Genomic DNA, 18647 nt, shown 5'->3' with positions numbered 1-18647 from the left:
TCGGGCTCCGTTTATCACCTGAACATATGTTTTGAGTAAAGTTTACAGTTTAGCTGTCCTCCCGTTTTGCCCCACTGGCAACTATTGTTGCCAAAGTGTATCACAGTTATTTTTGACTCTCAGTAAAAAATTACAGTGTTACTAATCCAACATTTTCCACTTATTTGCTAGTAAACAACTTAGACAAAAGTTTTGTTTTAAAAAAAATTGTTTCCAAGTGCTTCCTATCTGCTTCCTGCTCCTTCCCGCTAAAGACATGGCGACTGCAAATCATCCTTGAAACAGGTCATTTTTAGACATTTCTGATGAACTGCACCAAAACATATTTGTAATAATTTACTCATTCAAGTCTCTAGAGTAACCCTCCATCCAAAAATTATACCAAAGATAAATATTTTTTTCTTAATAGGCTGATTTCTGTGAGTGGCAACAATAGTTACCAGTGGGCACAAAGCATGCCACTAACTAAAGGAAAACCCTCTCTGCAGGATCGCTCCTAATTTAGTTATTTAAAATATTAGAATGATGTACAATGGCTCATTTTCGTCCTCTTAGAATACTTTTCCAAGCTAAATAACTTTGCAGGTATTCAAGGCCTGTGTGTAAAGGATTTTTATACATTACCATTCATAATTTTCTTGCTAGCAAACATTAGCTTGTGTCTCACAGTCTAATGATAGCTAGCTAGTAAAAAAGCTAGTGAAGATGTTGATGTACGGCTGGGGGTGCACTTTTCTTTGCACACAAGAGTTTACATAACCAGTACACAGCATTTTGTGTCTCTCACAAAGATGAAAAGCTGCAACGTCACGAGGCCCCGTTCCTGCGTTAGTTTCACACAAAAAAGCAGATCACTGTTAAAAATCTCAAAGTTGTTTTTAAGGTTCCTCTGGCTGGTGTGAAAACTGAATTACAAGATAAAATGTTATTGGATCATTTGTGATCAGAAACAACATGAAATCTAATTAATACCGCAACCTGCAGCCTGAAGTATCTTTCTAAACAACTGGTCTCAAAACTAAAAGAAGACATCCAGGAGGCTTTTTGGTAACAAATGATCTAAATGACATTTTATTCAATTTAGTTCATAAAAACAAAAATCAGATTTCTGCCCTCAAATTCTGTCTAAAGCCCAGTGGGGTCCACTATAGTCTTGACGAAGATGGTATCATCACGTATGTAGGAGTTTTTAGAGTCCAGTTTAGAGAGCGGGCAGAAGAGGGGGCAGCCACTGGCTATATTCATATCGCTGACAGGCCTTTGGAAGGATGAGGATGACACATCGGGCCGAAAGGCATCAATTATGTGCTCCCTATTGTTCTGGTCCAGCAGCATGAGAGTCACCTGCACACACAGGATAGGAGAAGAAAACTGGAGATGATTTAAATTTTTGTTCTGAATACACAGATCAGAACAGCTTTGTCCATGCTGAACATCAGCATCATCATCATCATCTCACAGAAGAGCTAATATAGCAGTGTTTGCAAAAACCTGTCTGACAGTCAGACATTAATTCAATTCAATTTAAGTTTATTTATAAAGCGCCAAATCACGACAAGAGTCGCCTCAAGGCACTTCACATAGTAAACATTCCATTACAGGTCAGTTCATTAAGCCAATCAGAAATAATGTTTCCTATATAATGAATCCAGCAAATTGCATCAAGTCACTGACTAGTGTGAGAGTCTTTACAGCAATCCTCATACTAAGCAAGCATAAAGCGACAGTGGAGAGGAAAACTCCCTTTTAACAGGAAGAAAACCTCCAGAGGATCCTGGCTCAGTATAAGCAGCCATCCTCCACGACTCACTGGGGATGGAGAAGACAGAGCAGACACACACACACACATGCACGCACGCACGCACACACACACACACACACACACACACACACACAACATATATACCAAGTAGTGTTTCTATGGTGACAATGTGATGTCTTAGTAAATATTCTATGTGGTGAGAGATAAACTTTATTGTATTTATCTTAGTGAGTCTATAATTAAACGGGTAAACTAGTAGTAGCACATCCAATGTCAATTGTTGACATGTTTTCATATTTTCCGACAAAAAACTTTAAATCGTCGGACACGACCACTCACAATAACACCTTATGAACCATTACAACATTTAAAAATATTTTCACATGTATTCTGATGTTTCTGGTGTTTCATAATAATTTACATTAAATATACGATGATCTCTAATAATTTCCTGATTACTTCTGTAGGTTTATTTTCTAAGCAGTGGGACTGTCTAATCCTCATTTTCTGAATTTTTCAGAAAATCACATTGATGGTTCTTTTTTCAAATTATGTCAACAGTTTATTGTCACAGTAAAAATATGTATAATATGTAAAGGTCAGAGGTCACAGCAATAACCACTGTTAAACAAATCAGAAGCCTGCGAGGACATTGTCCTTTGTGGTTCAAAAATGTCCTGCGTGAGACATTCCCACGTCTGCCAGTTTGGCAGGCGTGGCTCAAAGGTTTTCACAAACACTGATTTAGTGTTAAAAACCCTCAAAAACGACTGAGTTATACCCATGGACGTAATTTTGGGGGGGGACAGGGGGGACATGTCCCCCCCACTTTTCCAAAGTCAAGTTTTGACCCCTGCACTTTTTACCATCCAAAAACAACATTACGCTATATTAAAGTGACATTGGTTGAGCTCTAGGACCAAGCGGAAAACAACCGCTTGTGTTTAAGCCTGTTTCCCATTAGAACATGCTGTAAAGATACCCCCCTCCCATGTCCCCCCCCCCCCCCCCCCACTTCTAAAGTGAAAATTACGTCCATGGTTATACCTTTTGTCAACCATCACAGTCCTGTACATGTGTCAGGACACTGGAAATGGCCGACCACAGCCCAGAGTTTCACTAGTGGCAAAATCATTTGTGCGACCAGAGCAGATTTTGACGTCGACGTTATATCTCACTCCTCCAAACTTGTGTTAAATATCTGATAAGCGATCATCATCTTGATCAGTGGCAGGAAGGTCATGATGGCCCTCCTGACAGCCGGCCTCCATGGAGTTTGATTTCTTGCTCATTATCATTTGATTCAGTTATCGAATCAGCAGTAGAGCTCTGATTACTCATATCAGGTCCAATTCAGGAGCTGTTTCCTGTCTCCAACAGTCACTAAGCACGCACACCCCAAGCAGAAAGGCTGCAGCTTAAATTCAAACCTGCAACCATTTTGTCACGAGGCAACAGGACTACCAACTTTGCCACCATGCAGATTTTATTTAGTGACAGTTTAACTAATTGGCATTCTATAATGAGACTAATATACAACTTGGATGCATTTATGCCATTCAGTTTATCTAGACCTCACATGAATTAGATGACATTACACACTGATATGATACAGCACTGGTCCATAATAAAGTAAGGAGCGTTTACCTTCTGATTAAAAGGCCACTTGAGAAGTGCGTCGCTATGCCCTCTCATCACCACAAAAAACAGGGACAGGTGGGTTCCCCGTCCGGTCCCGTCACCATTCAGGTAGATCCGCAGGCACATCTTGTAGCCATATTTACTGGTATAGAATGCTAAACAACACCGTTCAAAAAGTTATTTCAAAGCAACGATCACCAGTCGGACAATAACCATAAAAAATGCTTACCAGGAGAAAACATAGCTGGAGCACGGCCGGCCACCGCATCCTGCCTTTTCTTGGTGAAGTCTGAGATCTTCCAGATGAAGATGCCATCATATGTGGATGCAGACATCTCTCTCATCTTGCCCTCCATCTCCACGATGGATAGGTCCCTTAGGCTTACCGTGCGTTCCAGCTGACGCACCTGCAGTAGGTTGCCAAAGGAATACATTTAACGTCTGATTCTGAGTTAGATGAACTAAGACATGAGCTCCAGACTGACTTGATGAGCAGATAGAACATGATTAGAATAGGAAAACTTGTAATTACAGGATGTGCTGGCAGAGATATGAAACCAACATGTTGATGAAAACTTTGAGCTGACAGACCTCCTTGTGGAACATGGTTAACAGATAAAATAATAATAATAATAATATAATAAAAATAAAAGTAATAATAATAATAATAATAATAATAATAATAATAATAAAACAATTTAATTTCATTTATAAAAGACTTTAAGGCCGCCAAGGCCATCAAAAGACACGAGGCGCCGAATCAGGACATGTTTTCATCAGCTATGTCAAGGACAAAGTTCAAGAAGGTCCAAAACAACAAGATAGCAAAACTCAACACTCTTGTGAACACACTAAAGAGCTGCATCAGACTGAAGAAACCTAAATGTTTCCTCTCTGGCCATGAGGGAATGGTCCCTCCAGGAGCTAAACTTATGAGTGAACCTTCCTCACATTCTTCAGACGGCGCTCTTTCGTTCATTTCTAGTGTCAACGGGAACCCTGATCCTTCTCAGGCCCGTTCAGTGCAGACTCCTCTAAACAGTTCTATGAGATTAGCTTCATTAGAGGTTAGATCTACTTGGTATGGTGTGCGTGTGCGTGTGCGTGCGTGTGTGTGTGTGTGTGCGTGTGCGTGTGCGTGTGTGTGTGTGTGTGTGTGTGTGCTCTGTCTTCTCCATTCCCAGTAAGTCGTGGAGGATGGCTGCTTATACTGAGCCAGGATCTTCTGGAGGTTTCTTCCTGTTAAAAGGGAGTTTTCCTCTCCACAGTCGCTACATGCTTGCTTTTTTTGTATGACCTTCTTCACCACTCTCTCTCTATTCTGCTCTCCCGACCTATAGAGCTCCGGGAGTTGACGTCACTTTTCCCGGCATGCAACAGTTCAAATCGAAACGGCCACCTTCCTCAGGATCCACTGATTTCCCTCTTTCCTGTTCACTCTCTCTCTTTCTTAACATTTTTTCTTTTAAATCGCGATTGTTTATTCTTGCTCATTCTAAATATATTTTAAACATTTTCTAAATGCTTTTTTATATTTTTACAATTTTTATATTTTTTGTTTTTGTTTTTGTGAAGCGCCTCGTGATTTTTATCTTGAGAGGCGCTATAGAAATGATATTTTCTTCTTCTTCTTCTTCTACTATGGAGATTGATGTAAAGACTCTGACACTAGTCAGTGACTCGATGCAATCTGCTGGGTTCCTTATACAGGAATCTTTTTACTGATTGACTTAATGAACTGACCTGTATTGGAATGTTTACTGTGTGAAGTGCATCGAGACGACTTTTGTCGTGATTTGGCGCTATATAAATAAATATGAATTGAATTGAATAGATCGCTTAGCAACATTTAGGGATGGACAATATATCGGCATCAATCTCGATATCGGCCGATGTTAGCCATTTTTTAACCTATCGGTATCTGTTTGATAAATAAAACCGGGCCAATATTAACAACCGATATTCTTTCCATCTTGCCTCCATTTGTTTGCCTGTTTCAGAGGGTGAGGGGGTGATGTGTAATTTAGTCAGGGTTTTTCCTGCATTCGAATTTGCGTGACGGCCGCCTCCATGTATTTTGTGCCGCCTCAGCCTGATTTCACTCTGCCCCCAGCTATATGGATGTTATTTTAACTGCAGTTGCAGCGTTGCACCACTACACGGGTGCTGTATCAGCAGCGGTGCACCACAAAGCACTAAACCGCTGCAGACAAAGATCAAAAATAGCTTTTCTCGCTCGTTGATAGATATCTATGGTTGGTGCTATTGACGTCCTGATTTCCCCCCAGGCTTTACCAAATCAGAGCAGGACTGTACAGTGCGACAAAAAAAAACTGTGCGTGTCTATTTTTAAACATAGCACTGGTGCAACATGTTTGAATTACTATTTTCCCCAGAACTTTACTGAACAAAAGTAATTTACGTGTAAGAAAAATGCTTTTTACTGGCGCACAGTGTGGTCATCTGGATGCAGTGGAGGAAAATAAAGGAACCAGCAAAGGCAGAACCGGTCCAAAGTTTGAGATCAAAAGTGCAGCTACATGCAGATTGGCTAATGCTAAAGCTAATGGGTAGCAGTCTCACGATCAAGTGGCGCACAGAAAAATATATGATGATGCTCGTTAAACTAAGAAAGACTAAACTCTACAAGCGGATGAAAAGTCCCCACCATCCTGTTTATTCTGCATCCTGCAGCGCTACGGATCAGAACCGCTGCAGATACTGGAAGTACAGCAAGCTGTTTTAGTATATAATTCTAATTCACAAACGCTTCCATCTTGGAACATAATTTAAGCTGGATTATTGCCAACCCGTAGATAATAGACATGCCACCATTACATTGTTAGCAGCAGAAATTAAATGTTATTACCATTTCCAATACAAATGCATGTTAATGAAATGCATTATGGTTTACTGCATATATTTATGTGTTATTTTGACTAAGATGAGTGCTATTAACACAAACCTAAAATGTTACTGAAATGTAGGTCAAATATTTAAAAACAATTTTAACTATAAATATCAGATGGGGAAAAGGGAACTAAACACCAATCTAATGCATATTATTGAGCCTTTTATAATATTTTGCCTTTAAAAAAGTGAGGCGGTTGGATGCACAGAGTATGTGTGTGCTGGCACACGGTCAGGATGGTACCACCTCTGCCTCGATCTGAGCCGGGAAAAACCCTGGTTTAGTCATGTGAACAGTGAATGAAATCATCTCAGAACCGTAAATGTGTCTGTGTGTGTGTGTGTGTGTGTGTGTGTGTGTGTGTGTGTGTACATGATAACGTAAATTCAGCTTTAATAATTTTCATTCTATCGGTGCATCACTAGCAACAAGTCATTTTAGTAAATGATTTTATCTCTGCTCATAATCTTGATTTTATGCTTTTATCTGAAATGTGGTTAAATGCAACAGTTTTCATAGCATCACCACCACCAAATTCTAAACGTTAAATCTGACAGGAGAGGTGGTGGTGTAGCTGCTAATTTAGGGACTCGTTCCTATGGAAACAGCTAGTGTGTGGTGATTTTGACTCTTGAGTGTCTGTTTTGAGCTGAAAGGTACAAATAAGGTCTTAGTGTTAGTTTATAGGCACTAATGCATTAATTTCCTAAATAAACTTCTCTGAGATTCTCTCTGTTGTCACAATAGACTTTGAACATCTCCTCAAAACTGGTGACTAATATTCACATTGATTATGCTAATGACAAACCTGCAGCATGTTTACGACCGTTTACAAAACCCCAAGATACAAAACCCTTTACCCTAACCAGTGTCAGGTGGTTCTGGAGGTAACGAGGTGTATGTCACCTTGTTGTTGAGGATTTCAATCTTGTCCTGGTCTAGTCGATGCTGGCGGTTGTAAGCCTCCATGGTAGTGCTGGAACGTTCCATTTCTCGATTCAGGACACAGATGATGTTTTCAAAAGTGCTCACTTTGAGCTCCAGCTCCTGGCAGCGCTGGCTCAGTTCAGCCACCTTTTTCTTCTCATTCTGAAGCTGCAGCTCCAGCGTGATAGCCACAGCGCTGGACAAGGGGGTGAAAGAGGTCAACAGGGTCGGGGTGATCGCACCCTGCATGGAAGCTGCAGCACCTCCACCCAGCTTGCTCATTTTCAGCTCCAAGCCTCGGAGGGACTGGTGGAGCTCCTGTAACCTCTTGCTAGCCACCTCCAAGCTCTGGGGCTGCAGGCTTTCCAGACTCACCTTGATGCCCATGATGAACTGCAGAAGCAGGTTAAGGTGCTCGTAAGAACACTGACACTCATGGTCATGAATCTTCTCTTTCTCAACCTGTGAGACAAACAGAGATACGGGCAGCAGCAGATTAAAAGCACAGAAATCAGGTCCCCTTCTCAACCATTCAGTGTTTGAAAATAGCTGAGGAACAACTTTGATGCTGCTTTCAAATGTTTTCATCTTTTAAAATAGCAAGACTAAAAATAGATCTTATCAGCTGGCTGAGACATTAATATTAATTTGATGTTCCTCAACGATAACTCAGATACAATAGTGAAGAGAACCAGCTGTTAACATGAACCCTAATGTTGACTGCAGGCTACACAAATAATGCACCTATAACACTTCCAAATCCACTCAACCTTCACAATCGAAGACATGCACACACACACACACACACACGCATACACAAATAAATTGCATTATTGGTAAAAGTTGATGAACAGAAGCACAAGCACATTGGACAGAAATTAAAATTAGAGTAAATTAAAGCAGAATTGATATAAGAGTACCCAGAGCTCTACTGTCGATGTGATAAGCTCAGCCTGATTCATGCATCACATCAATACGTGAGAGTAATATGTACTCAGCCACTGAAGACATCCTTACAGGGCTGATATTAAACCACCACCAACATACTCTGAAAGAATTAAAGTGGTGCTTTTGTCATATTTTCATTACATTTGCACAGTGGTCTCTAGCAGGAACGAATGTCTTCGGGCATGTCCTGACAGCATTTGCCTCAGCTGCACCTGTTTCAAGTAAGCCAGATCAGAGCTGAGCTCAACACAACAAGATCTGGAGTCTTATTTCCTGATGTTTGGGCATCTCTCCTCTGACTGGATAACAGCAACGTGTCTCTACCACTGACTCCGTTAGCTCTACAATATGAATGTTATATCTTCACGAACACCACACTGGAGGACTTCTGCCATGTGGTGAAGTTGCTAACGCTAACAGTTAGCTTCTACTAGCTGAGACATTCTCTGTTGTTTCCTGGACGCTAAACCAACAACAGCCTTCCCCGTCGAGATGGGTGAGTCCATGACAAGTGACAGTGTGTCGTAGAGCTGTCAGGATTTTCATATCCTAGAGTTTCACCATCTATTATCTATCAGAAGCTAATGCAGGAGATAGGTGTAGGAGACTATTTTCATGTTCAGCCTGCATGATATTTTCTGAACCCGCTTGTCCACGCAGGGTCGCGGGGTCAGTCAACGGGCAATCAGGCAGGGTACACCCTAGAGAGAGAGCCAGTCCATCGCAGGGCAACACAAAGACACACAAGACAAACAATCACACACACACACTCACACCTAAGGACAATTAAGACAGACCAATCAACCTAACAGTCATGTTTTTGGACTGTGGGAGGAAGCCACGCATGCACAGGGAGAACATGCAAACTCCATGCAGAAAGATCCCAGGCCGGGAAGCGAACCCAGGACCTTCTTGCTGCAAGACAACAACTCTAACCACTGCGCAGCCTGCATGATATATATAATAACTAATAAATGCTTTTCAGTGAACCACACCTTTAAAGTAGGGAAGGACAGAACTAAATGTATACATTTTATTATAAATTTTCTAGGCTCATTGTGTTTTAGTTAAACAACATTTTATTGAGTCTAACAAACAGAGTGTTAACCTTTTCTTGGTGCTAATTACTGTTTCCCTCTGGGTGAGAAAAGGCTTACTAATTATGATAAATGATAAATGACCCGCACTTGTATAGCACCTCTCAGAGTAAGGACTCCAAAGAGCTTTACACTACAGTATATCATTCATCCATTCACACACTGGTGGGGATGAGCTACCATCCACGGAAACAATACCAGGGTGGCAAGTTGATTAGGGCGATCTGGTTGAAGCCACAGCTGCTCTGGGGCACACTGACGGAGGCCAGGCTGCCGAGCACTGACGCCACCGGTCCCTCCGACCACCACCAGCAGGCAAGGTGGGTTAAGTGTCTTGCCCAAGAATACAACAGCAGAATTCTCTGTCCAAAGCCGGGATCGAACCTGCAACCTTCCGATTACTGGACAACCCACTCAACTTGTTGAGCTACTGCTGCCCAAGAAACTGTTCAGCCTGCATTAAAAACTCAGACTAATTATAATCAGGACTAATCATTAAAAATGGTTTTTCAGTGAAGTACCAGTTTAAACATCCAAAGATCTTCTACATGTGTCAAAATTTACTGAAATGAAAAAAGAAATCATAATCAAACATTTTTGGACTGCCTGTCTGTTGAAAGCACAAGTGTGAAACAAACTTCCTGAATTTTGTCAGAATTTTAATAATCCAGTAAATAAGAGATTGGTGCACATATAACAACAAGAATAACTACTTACAGACGTATTGCAGCCAACAACATGAAATCTGCATGGGGTTTTAAATTTACTGCAGAACTTAATATGGTCCACATACTGCGAAATACAACATAAAACAAGCCATTGATGAAAAGGTTTAGTTATTTGAGGCTAAATAATTAAGATCAAAACTAGGAGAAATAATTTAAATATGTACCTTTTCTCGAGGAATCTTTTTCTTTGCACAACCCTCACAAATCATAGGGTACTTTGGACAGATTTCATCATGAGCCTAGAATAAGAACAAAAATTCACTCACATCCTTAAAAAGTACTATTGCACTCACAAGCCTATGGCAAGGTTTTGAACACATCTTCCATTTTTAATACAATGGAGCAAAGTCAAAAATCCGAAGCCTTGAAAGCTAACCCGAGTGCCTTCATTTGGCTGAGTGAGCAGTGTGTTTGGCCCACGATACTTCAATACCTGAAGGTCTCAAAGTCTTCATAAAAGTAACATGTAAATATTTGCTCCTTTTTTATAGCACCAGATGAATGTATTGTTAGGTATTAGCATCACCTCTAACGCAGAAAAAACAGAACAACCCTTTTCATATCCATGACTATGTGCACCAGGAAAAAGAAAACGGGACTTGGTCCTCACCAGGGGCCTCAGATTAAAAACATTAATGGATACCCAGCTGAAAGATGAATTACACTCAGGTCAAGAAAATAATCCAGATATATTAAACTGTGTAACCATGTGGATCCACAAACATTTCATTTGGACATCCTGATCAATGTGTACACCAGCCCCGGCATCTGGGGGTCAATTAGAGGGGCATTGGCCCCCCACCCGTACCTCCTTGCCCCGCCAATGGATGTCAGACAGGTACTGATTGTTTTCCCAGCTGAATTTTTGGGGAGGAGTCACAATTTATTGTGTGTGTCACACTGTAATAATTTATATTCAGCTAAGTGATGTCACCGTAATCTAAGTTGGGAAGGATTCTCATTTTGACCAAGGTTTGCTTAGCAGAATGAGTAAAGGATTACCTGATGTGGTATAGAAACCCAATTCTTAACTTCACTTTAGAAAGTAATGAATTAATGTGAATGTCAAATGAAATAGTGATGTCAAGCCAGATATCCAGATACTTATAAGAACTGATAAGTTGTAGTTCTGAACCATCCACGGAAACAATACTAGGGTGGCAAGTTGATTGGGCGATACGGTCGGAAGATCATGAACTTTAATTTCCTTGTGTTTAGATGAAGAGGAAGGCTGGAGAAGGCATGTTGAAGACAATTAAAGTTGTGCTGCAAAGAGGACAAAGCTGCATTCAAGGAAGAACTGCATGCATATAAAATGGTGTTGTCCGCATATAAATGTATATGAGAACTGTCAACAGCATGAACAATGGTATTAACAGATTTTAAATAAGGTTGGGCCCAGTATCAAACCTTGAGGAACACCCAGAGTTAGAGGTAGAGGAGCAGATTGGTAACCCTCTGTTCTCACTGTGTGTGTACGGCCTAAGATATACTAAACCCTGCCAGGATTGAGTAAGCATCAAGTGTGAGGAACACATGGAAAGTGTGGCCAAGTGGCGAGAGACAGTGAAGAGGACTGACTCAGGGCAGCAGATTTCTACCCTTGTGAATGACGGCCAACTAGCCAGAAATCGGTACTACGTCAGTGACACTCAACTGCAGCACCCTGGATATGGTTGGGGAAGAGATAAGCAAATGTTTCAGTGAACGCAACAGTGAGCTAATGACTGCACTCTGCACCCAAACAGTGAGACTTTTCTTGATGTCAAACATGTAAAGCCCATTCTGACTCCATCAAGCACTGAAATCAATGAAGCAGTTTGTGGTTGCCCGCCAGTTCCTCAAAGCAAACATAACCACTGACGATGAAACCTGGACAACTTCACGGATTATCAAGGCATTCCACAGTGCACTGGAGACCATGCCAAGTGTGATGATGACCTATAAACATGCTGACTTTTGGAGCATCAACACCCATGTGTTAAAGTTATTTTTCTACTTTTAAAAGTGTTCTCACAGACAGTAGACTCCGCATGCTGCACCAACGAAAAGCACATTTAGTGCAGCTGGCCCTTTGAAAACCCCCAGCTCTTCGTTTATTTGATTTCTGGGCTTCTCATTTTCATTTTCTGTTGTGGAAATCGACAAACACAAAGTCCAGAAAAACAGGAGTTTGTACAACCCCAACATACACAAACATTAACCATCGTTAAACTAGTTGAATCGGTGTTACCTCAGGGACTAAAAATAACTGTAGTCGAGCACGTCTTCCTCTAAGTTTTCCTGGAGGTACGTAATCAGTCACGTGACTCCAAAACCGCAGGTTTTGTTGGGAAGCCTGCCCACTTCCTTTGATTTAGTATTTTTAAACGCCTGCTAGTTATCTGAAAACCTGGATGGACAACCAAAGTAACTTTTTGACCTTTGTTTATATTTTTCAACCATTTTAAAGAACATTAAAATGCACGTTAAACTGAAGTACAACATGTGCGATCCAGGGCATAGAGCAAAGCAGATTAGAAAATTGCTCGTTTTTTCTTACTTCCGGGTACCAATGAGCCGACCGGAAAGGGAGGACACTTTGGATACAAAAGAGCACTGCTGCTCCATCTTGGCTGAAGCTCGCTCTGTTCTCTTCATCAGTTACAAGAGGAGATTTGGGGAAAACCACTGTTCCTTCCTTCCCTGTTTATTTGCTCCTTAAGCCTAGCACACATATTGATCCTGCTACTATTGCGGACATGTCTCTAGTGTGTTTGCTATTGTGTTTATGTATTTTAGACTTTTTGACACGGACATATTTGTCTCTCTTTCTCCTCCACCTCCTCATGCAGCCACCTCCATCAAACCCACATTTTTTGTGATTTCCGTCCGCAAATAAAGCATCTTTGTACTTTTTAAGTCACAGTTGTATTAACGTTTATATTGTTGAATTTTTACATGAGACATTCAACCTGCCCCGTGACTCTGCAGGTATCTTTGACTCTTGTTTGATTTTTGTTAAGAGTGAATGGCGGTACTGTTGACAAAGTTAAAGGAAGCAGCGTTCTGACCAATCACAGGCTTGTGGTCTCCGCTGCTCTTAACAGATAATTAGAAAGCTGGGCTCTACTTTGTCCATCCCAGCAAGCCTGTTGGAGAGCCCTTGTGACCACAGAAAATTGTGTTATGTGTCTTTGCACCTCCACAGATGGACAGACGGAAAAGAATAAACTAGGCGGTCCCCAGCAGGACCAAAAAAAACCAGGGTGGGGTTGAAGAAAGAAGGAATCAGAGAACATCAGTAAACGACATTTCTGAGGATGGCTATGACTGGTGATGCGACTATCACACATATAATACACATGATGTTTTATCAAGATGGAAAGAAGACAGACCTTGATGTTCTTTAACAAGAAGGGTTCTTTGCAGTATTTGCAGTTTAGCGTCCTCTCTGGACATTCCCTTTCATTGTGGCGTTCCTGTTCATTAGCTCTCATCAGCTCTTTGCAGGACGGACACATAATGATCATGAAGTCACAGTTGCCCTCATGGTCAGCCTGCAAGTGGAAAACAAACAATTTATGATTTAAACTTTGGGAACACTGTAACATTACCATTATTAAATGTCCTTAAGTTTAGGACGATGTGCTGGGGGCTGCTTAGTAATGCATTACATACTATGATTAAGCAGTTGTTATTACTTTATTCAATTGTTTATTAATGCTTAAAAATGCACCAACTAACAATTAAAAGGGGCCTTTACTGAAAAGTGTTACCAACAAACTTCCACTAAAAATGCATTAAAGCTACACTCCAGAGTATTTTTTATCCAACTTCACCATCTAGTGGCTGACAAATGTATTGCAGCTTCAAGGTGTGGTTCACTGAAAAAAACATTTCTTAATGAGTATTTCTGATCATAATCAGTCACTCAGAGTTTTTCATGCAGGCTGAACATGAAAATAGTCTCCTACACTTATCTCCTGCATCAGCTTCTGATAGAAAATAGACGGTGAAACTCTAGGATTAGGAAAGCCTGACAGATCTACGGGCCAATCAAGGCTCATTCTCAGCCCTCTTCTCGAGGGGGTCTGCTTCAGGCCGACCAGGACCAACACACCCACCGCTGACAGCAAATTCACACCTTCCATTAGAGCAAGCCTCTGATTGGTGGGTAGAATCAGCCCACATGGACTTAAGACAAGGATGTGTGGAATCAACCGGGACAGGCTGGGGCCGACTGGGGCTACCCGGCCCGGGCCGACCCGGTACAGATGGGAATGGCCCATTAGAGGGTTCAAAATTCATATTTATGAGGCATGTAACCCTCATTCTTTCAATGGAATAAAATCTTGCTTTGTTCTTGAACTGAGGATGCTTTGTGATGAGACGCCTCTTTAACCTAGTTGGCTTGTCCTTTGTGCTAATTAGCTCTACCGCAGAAGATGCAAAAGCAGAGCATCTTCAGGACCCACTACGTGTGTTTCACAACGCCCCACATTATGGCTTGTGGACCCCTGGGGGCCCAGGGATCCCAGTTTGAGGGCCAGTGACTTACAGTATGTGCAGACTAAAATACTGGTCATGAAGGATTTATATTTTAGTTATGCAAATGTCCTCACACAACAACAATAACATTTATTTACCTCAAAGTCTTTGACAGTTCCAGTCCATGTGCATCCCTCATTGGGACAGAGTGCTGCCAGGGCCTCCACCTCTCTCCGAGCTGCATTGTCTGGAAATGCCTAGACAGAACAGCATGACTGTTTTTAGTCTTTGCATCAATTACCTGGTAGTCAGGAAGCTCTGATATAGTGACTGTTTGATCTACTGCTTTCTATTTGTTCATTGACTGAGTTTAAGCTAGTTTTCCACGGGCACTACTCAGAGTAACTCAGATTAGTACAGCTCAGCCCAACCACCTTTTCCAAGGGCACGGTTTGGCATTTTCCCTCTACCTTTTCCCAAGATTTAGTCCCTGCTCCGTTGAGGTTACTGTCAAGACAAAGTCAGGCCAGCATCGTGACTGTGGCTGCTGATTGGCTAGGGGCAGAGTCACTGGTTGCTCCAGAGTTTTCCGCCTGCTGCTTCACTGCCTGCAATGTAGAATCGGGATCACTACTGAGTGAATTTAAGGATTTTTTTTACTCACAATGCTAGTTGGATCCATCCACTTACTGTGTTTTATGCTAAGCTAAAGCTAAAGGAGTACAGCTGGGTCAGGAGAATGACTGGGCTGGTTACAAATTGTTTTTCTGTACTTATATAACTGGAAATATGTCAATGGACAAAATTTCAATTTAGGGTGGAACATCCCTTTAATCAGCCTGTCCTATACACACAGGAGTTAAAGGTGTACACGTGCACATATGTTGGGAACAGGCAATATGGCCAAATATCTTTATCACGATATTTTGTGACGCATGTGTAGTAACATTATATGTCGTGATATATTCTCTCCTGTACGTGTCAAAATGACTGTTCATGAACATTCTTACATACCAGATGAAAAGCAACAAAACAAATAATTCTAAATAGTAAAAAATGCCATTTAAATATCATTTATTGTTCAAAATTTATTTTAAAAAAAAACATCTCAAATAACCTTTGTTAGGATTTGTTTCTCCAAACAATGCAGCACAAAAAATCTACTAATATGGATAAATATGAAAATATTTTAAATAAAGTACAAGCTAAATGTGATGAAAACACAAAATTCTAAATAGTTAAATAGTAAATTTAAAAATAATGAATATTTCAGAATTATACAAAAACTTGAACCGTCACCTTATCGTGGTGGAGGAGTTTGAGTGCCCTAATGATCCTAGGAGCTATGTTGTCTGGGGCAATTAGTGCCCCTGGTAGGGTCTCCCATGACAAATTGGTCTTAGGTGAAGGGTGAGACAAAGAACGGTTCGAAGGATCTTTCATGGCGGTTAAAACGAAGAGTCGGAGTACCCGGCCCGGAGGGTTACCGGGGTCCCACCCTGGAGCCAGGCCTGGGGTTGGGGCCCGTGAGCGAGCGCCTGGTGGCCGGGCTTTCGCCCAGGGGGCCCGGCCGGGCCCAGCCCGAACCGGATACATGGGCTCGTCCAACTGTGGACCCACCACCCGCAGGAGGAACATGAAGGGTCCGGTGCAATGCGAATCGGGTGGCAGACCAAGGCGGGAGCCTTGGCGGTCCAATCCCCGGACAAGAAAACTAGTTTTTGGGACATGGAACGTCACCTCGCTGGCGGGGAAGGAGCCGGAGCTTATGGCAGAGGTTGAGCGGTACCGGCTAGATATAGTCGGACTCACCTCGACACATTGCATTGGCTCTGGAACCCGAGACCTGGAGAGGGGTTGGACACTCTACTTTGCTGGAGTTGCTCCGGGTGAGAGGCGGAGGGCTGGGGTTGGCTTTTTGTTAGCCCCGAGACTCTCTGCCTGTGTGTTGGGGTTTACCCCGGGGGACAAGAGGGTAGCTTCCTTGCGCCTTCGGGTCGGGGAACGGGTCCTGACTGTTGTTTGTGCTTATGGGCCAAATATCAGTTCAGAGTACCCACCCTTTTTGGAGTCCCTGGGACGAGTGCTAGATAGTGCTCCATCAGGGGACTCCATTGTCCTGCTGGGGGACTTCAATGCTCACGTGGGCAATGACAGCTTGACCTGGAGGGGTTTGATTGGGAGCAACGGCCCACCTAATCTGAACTCCAGCGGTGTTTTGTTATTGGACTTCTTTGCAAGCCGCAGTTTGGCCATAACGAACACCATGTTCGAACATAAGGATGCCCACCGGTACACTTGGTACCAGGGCAGCCTAGGTCACAGGTCAATGATAGATTTTGTAGTCGTATCATCTGACCTGCGGCCGTATGTTTTGGACACCCAAGTGAAGAGAGGGGCGGAGCTGTCAACTGATCACCACCTGGTGGTGAGTTGGATCAGATGGCAAGGGAACATGCCGCGTAGACCTGGCAGACCCAAACGCATAGTGAGGGTCTGCTGGGAACGCCTGGCAGAAGAACCTGTCAAGACGGTCTTCAACTCCCACCTCCGGCAGAGCTTTGACCACGTCCCGAGAGCAGTGGGGGACATTGAGTCCGAGTGGGCCTTGTTCCACTCTGCGATTGTCGAGGCGGCTGTTGCTAGCTGTGGTCGTAAGGTGGCCGGTGCCAGTCGTGGTGGCAACCCCCGTACCCGCTGGTGGACACCAGAGGTTCGGGGAGCCGTCAGGCTGAAGAAGGAGGCCTACAGGGCGTGGCTGGTCTGTGGGTCTCCGGAGGCAGCAGACAGGTACCGGATAGCCAAGCGGGGTGCAGCAGTGGCAGTTGCCGAGGCAAAATCTCGGGCGTGGGAGGAGTTTGGTGAGGCCATGGAGAAAGACTATCGATCGGCTCCAAAGAGGTTCTGGCAAACTGTCCGGCGCCTCAGGAGAGGAAGGCAGCAACTCGCTCACACTGTTTACAGTGGGGATGGGGAGCTGCTGACGTCAACTGAGGCTATAGTCGGACAGTGGAAGGAATACTTTGAGGAGCTCCTCAATCCCACCAATGCGCATTCCGAGGAGGAACCAGAGCTGGGAGGCCTGGGGATGGACTGTCCGATCTCGGGGGCAGAAGTTGCTGAGGTAGTCAAACAACTACACAGCGGCGGAGCCCCGGGGGCGGATGAGGTTCGTCCTGGGTATCTCAAGGCTATGGATGTTGTAGGGCTGTCATGGTTGACACGTCTCTACAACATTGCGTGGTCATCGGGGGCAGTTCCTAGGGAGTGGCAGACTGGGGTGGTGGTCCCCATCTTTAAGAAGGGTGACCTGAGGGTGTGTTCCAACTATAGGGGGATCACACTCCTCAGCCTCCCTGGAAAGGTCTACTCCAAGGTACTGGAGAGGAGGGTCCGATCGATAGTTGAATCTCAGATAGAGGAGGAGCAATGTGGTTTTCGTCCTGGCCGTGGAACTGTGGACCAGCTCTATACCCTTGCAAGGGTGATGGAGGGGGCATGGGAGTTTGCCCAACCAATCCACATGTGCTTTGTGGATTTGGAGAAGGCTTATGACCGTGTCCCCAGGGGCACCCTGTGGGGGACGCTCCAGGAGTATGGGGTGGGTGGCTTTCTGTTAAGGGCCATTCAGTCCCTTTACCAGAGGAGCGTGAGTTTGGTCCGCATAGCCGGTAGTAAGTCGGACCTGTTCCCAGTGAGGGTTGGACTCCGCCAGGGCTGCCCTTTGTCACCGGTTCTGTTCATCACTTTTATGGACAGAATTTCTAGACGCAGCCGTGGTGTGGAGTGTGTCGAGTTTGGTGGCAGGAGAATCTCGTCTCTGCTTTTTGCGGATGATGTGGTCCTCCTAGCTTCATCCAGCTCTGACCTTCAGCTCTTGCTGGGTAGGTTCGCGGCCGAATGTGAAGCGGCTGGGATGAGGATCAGCACCTCCAAATCTGAGACCATGGTTCTCGACCGGAAAAGGGTGGCTTGCCACCTCCGGGTCGGGGGAGAGGTCCTACCTCAAGTGGAGGAGTTTAAGTATCTCGGGGTCTTGTTCACGAGTGAGGGTAGGAGGGATCGGGAGATCGACAGGCGGATTGGTTCGGCGTCTGCAGTGATGCGGACGCTGAGCCGATCTGTCGTGGGGAAGAGGGAGCTGAGCCAGAAAGCCAGGCTCT

At 43.6% G+C, this 18647-nt stretch overlaps 1 protein-coding gene across 2 annotated transcripts in view; it reads right to left on the bottom strand.

The window, feature by feature from the left end:
- Positions 1-1041: 1041 nt before the first annotated feature.
- Positions 1042-18647, bottom strand: part of LOC107395645 (TNF receptor-associated factor 2) — a 37253-nt gene continuing 19647 nt past the window's right edge. The window contains exons 3-10 of one of the 2 annotated variants that reach the window (XM_054731192.2): positions 14643-14741; positions 13392-13553; positions 10179-10253; positions 10004-10078; positions 7221-7703; positions 3633-3810; positions 3410-3558; positions 1042-1344 (exon numbers count right to left, since the gene is read on the bottom strand). In XM_054731192.2, coding sequence (XP_054587167.1) covers positions 1126-1344; positions 3410-3558; positions 3633-3810; positions 7221-7703; positions 10004-10078; positions 10179-10253; positions 13392-13553; positions 14643-14741 — 1440 coding nt within the window. In that variant the 3' untranslated portion in view covers positions 1042-1125. The remainder of the gene's footprint in view (positions 1345-3409; positions 3559-3632; positions 3811-7220; positions 7704-10003; positions 10079-10178; positions 10254-13391; positions 13554-14642; positions 14742-18647) is intronic. The other variant, XM_054731193.2, reaches the window with a different exon arrangement.

The sequence above is a fragment of the Nothobranchius furzeri genome, chromosome 17 (assembly GCF_043380555.1).
Source record: "Nothobranchius furzeri strain GRZ-AD chromosome 17, NfurGRZ-RIMD1, whole genome shotgun sequence".
Lineage (NCBI taxonomy): Eukaryota > Metazoa > Chordata > Actinopteri > Cyprinodontiformes > Nothobranchiidae > Nothobranchius > Nothobranchius furzeri.
This window is presented reverse-complemented; position numbering and strand designations above follow the sequence as displayed.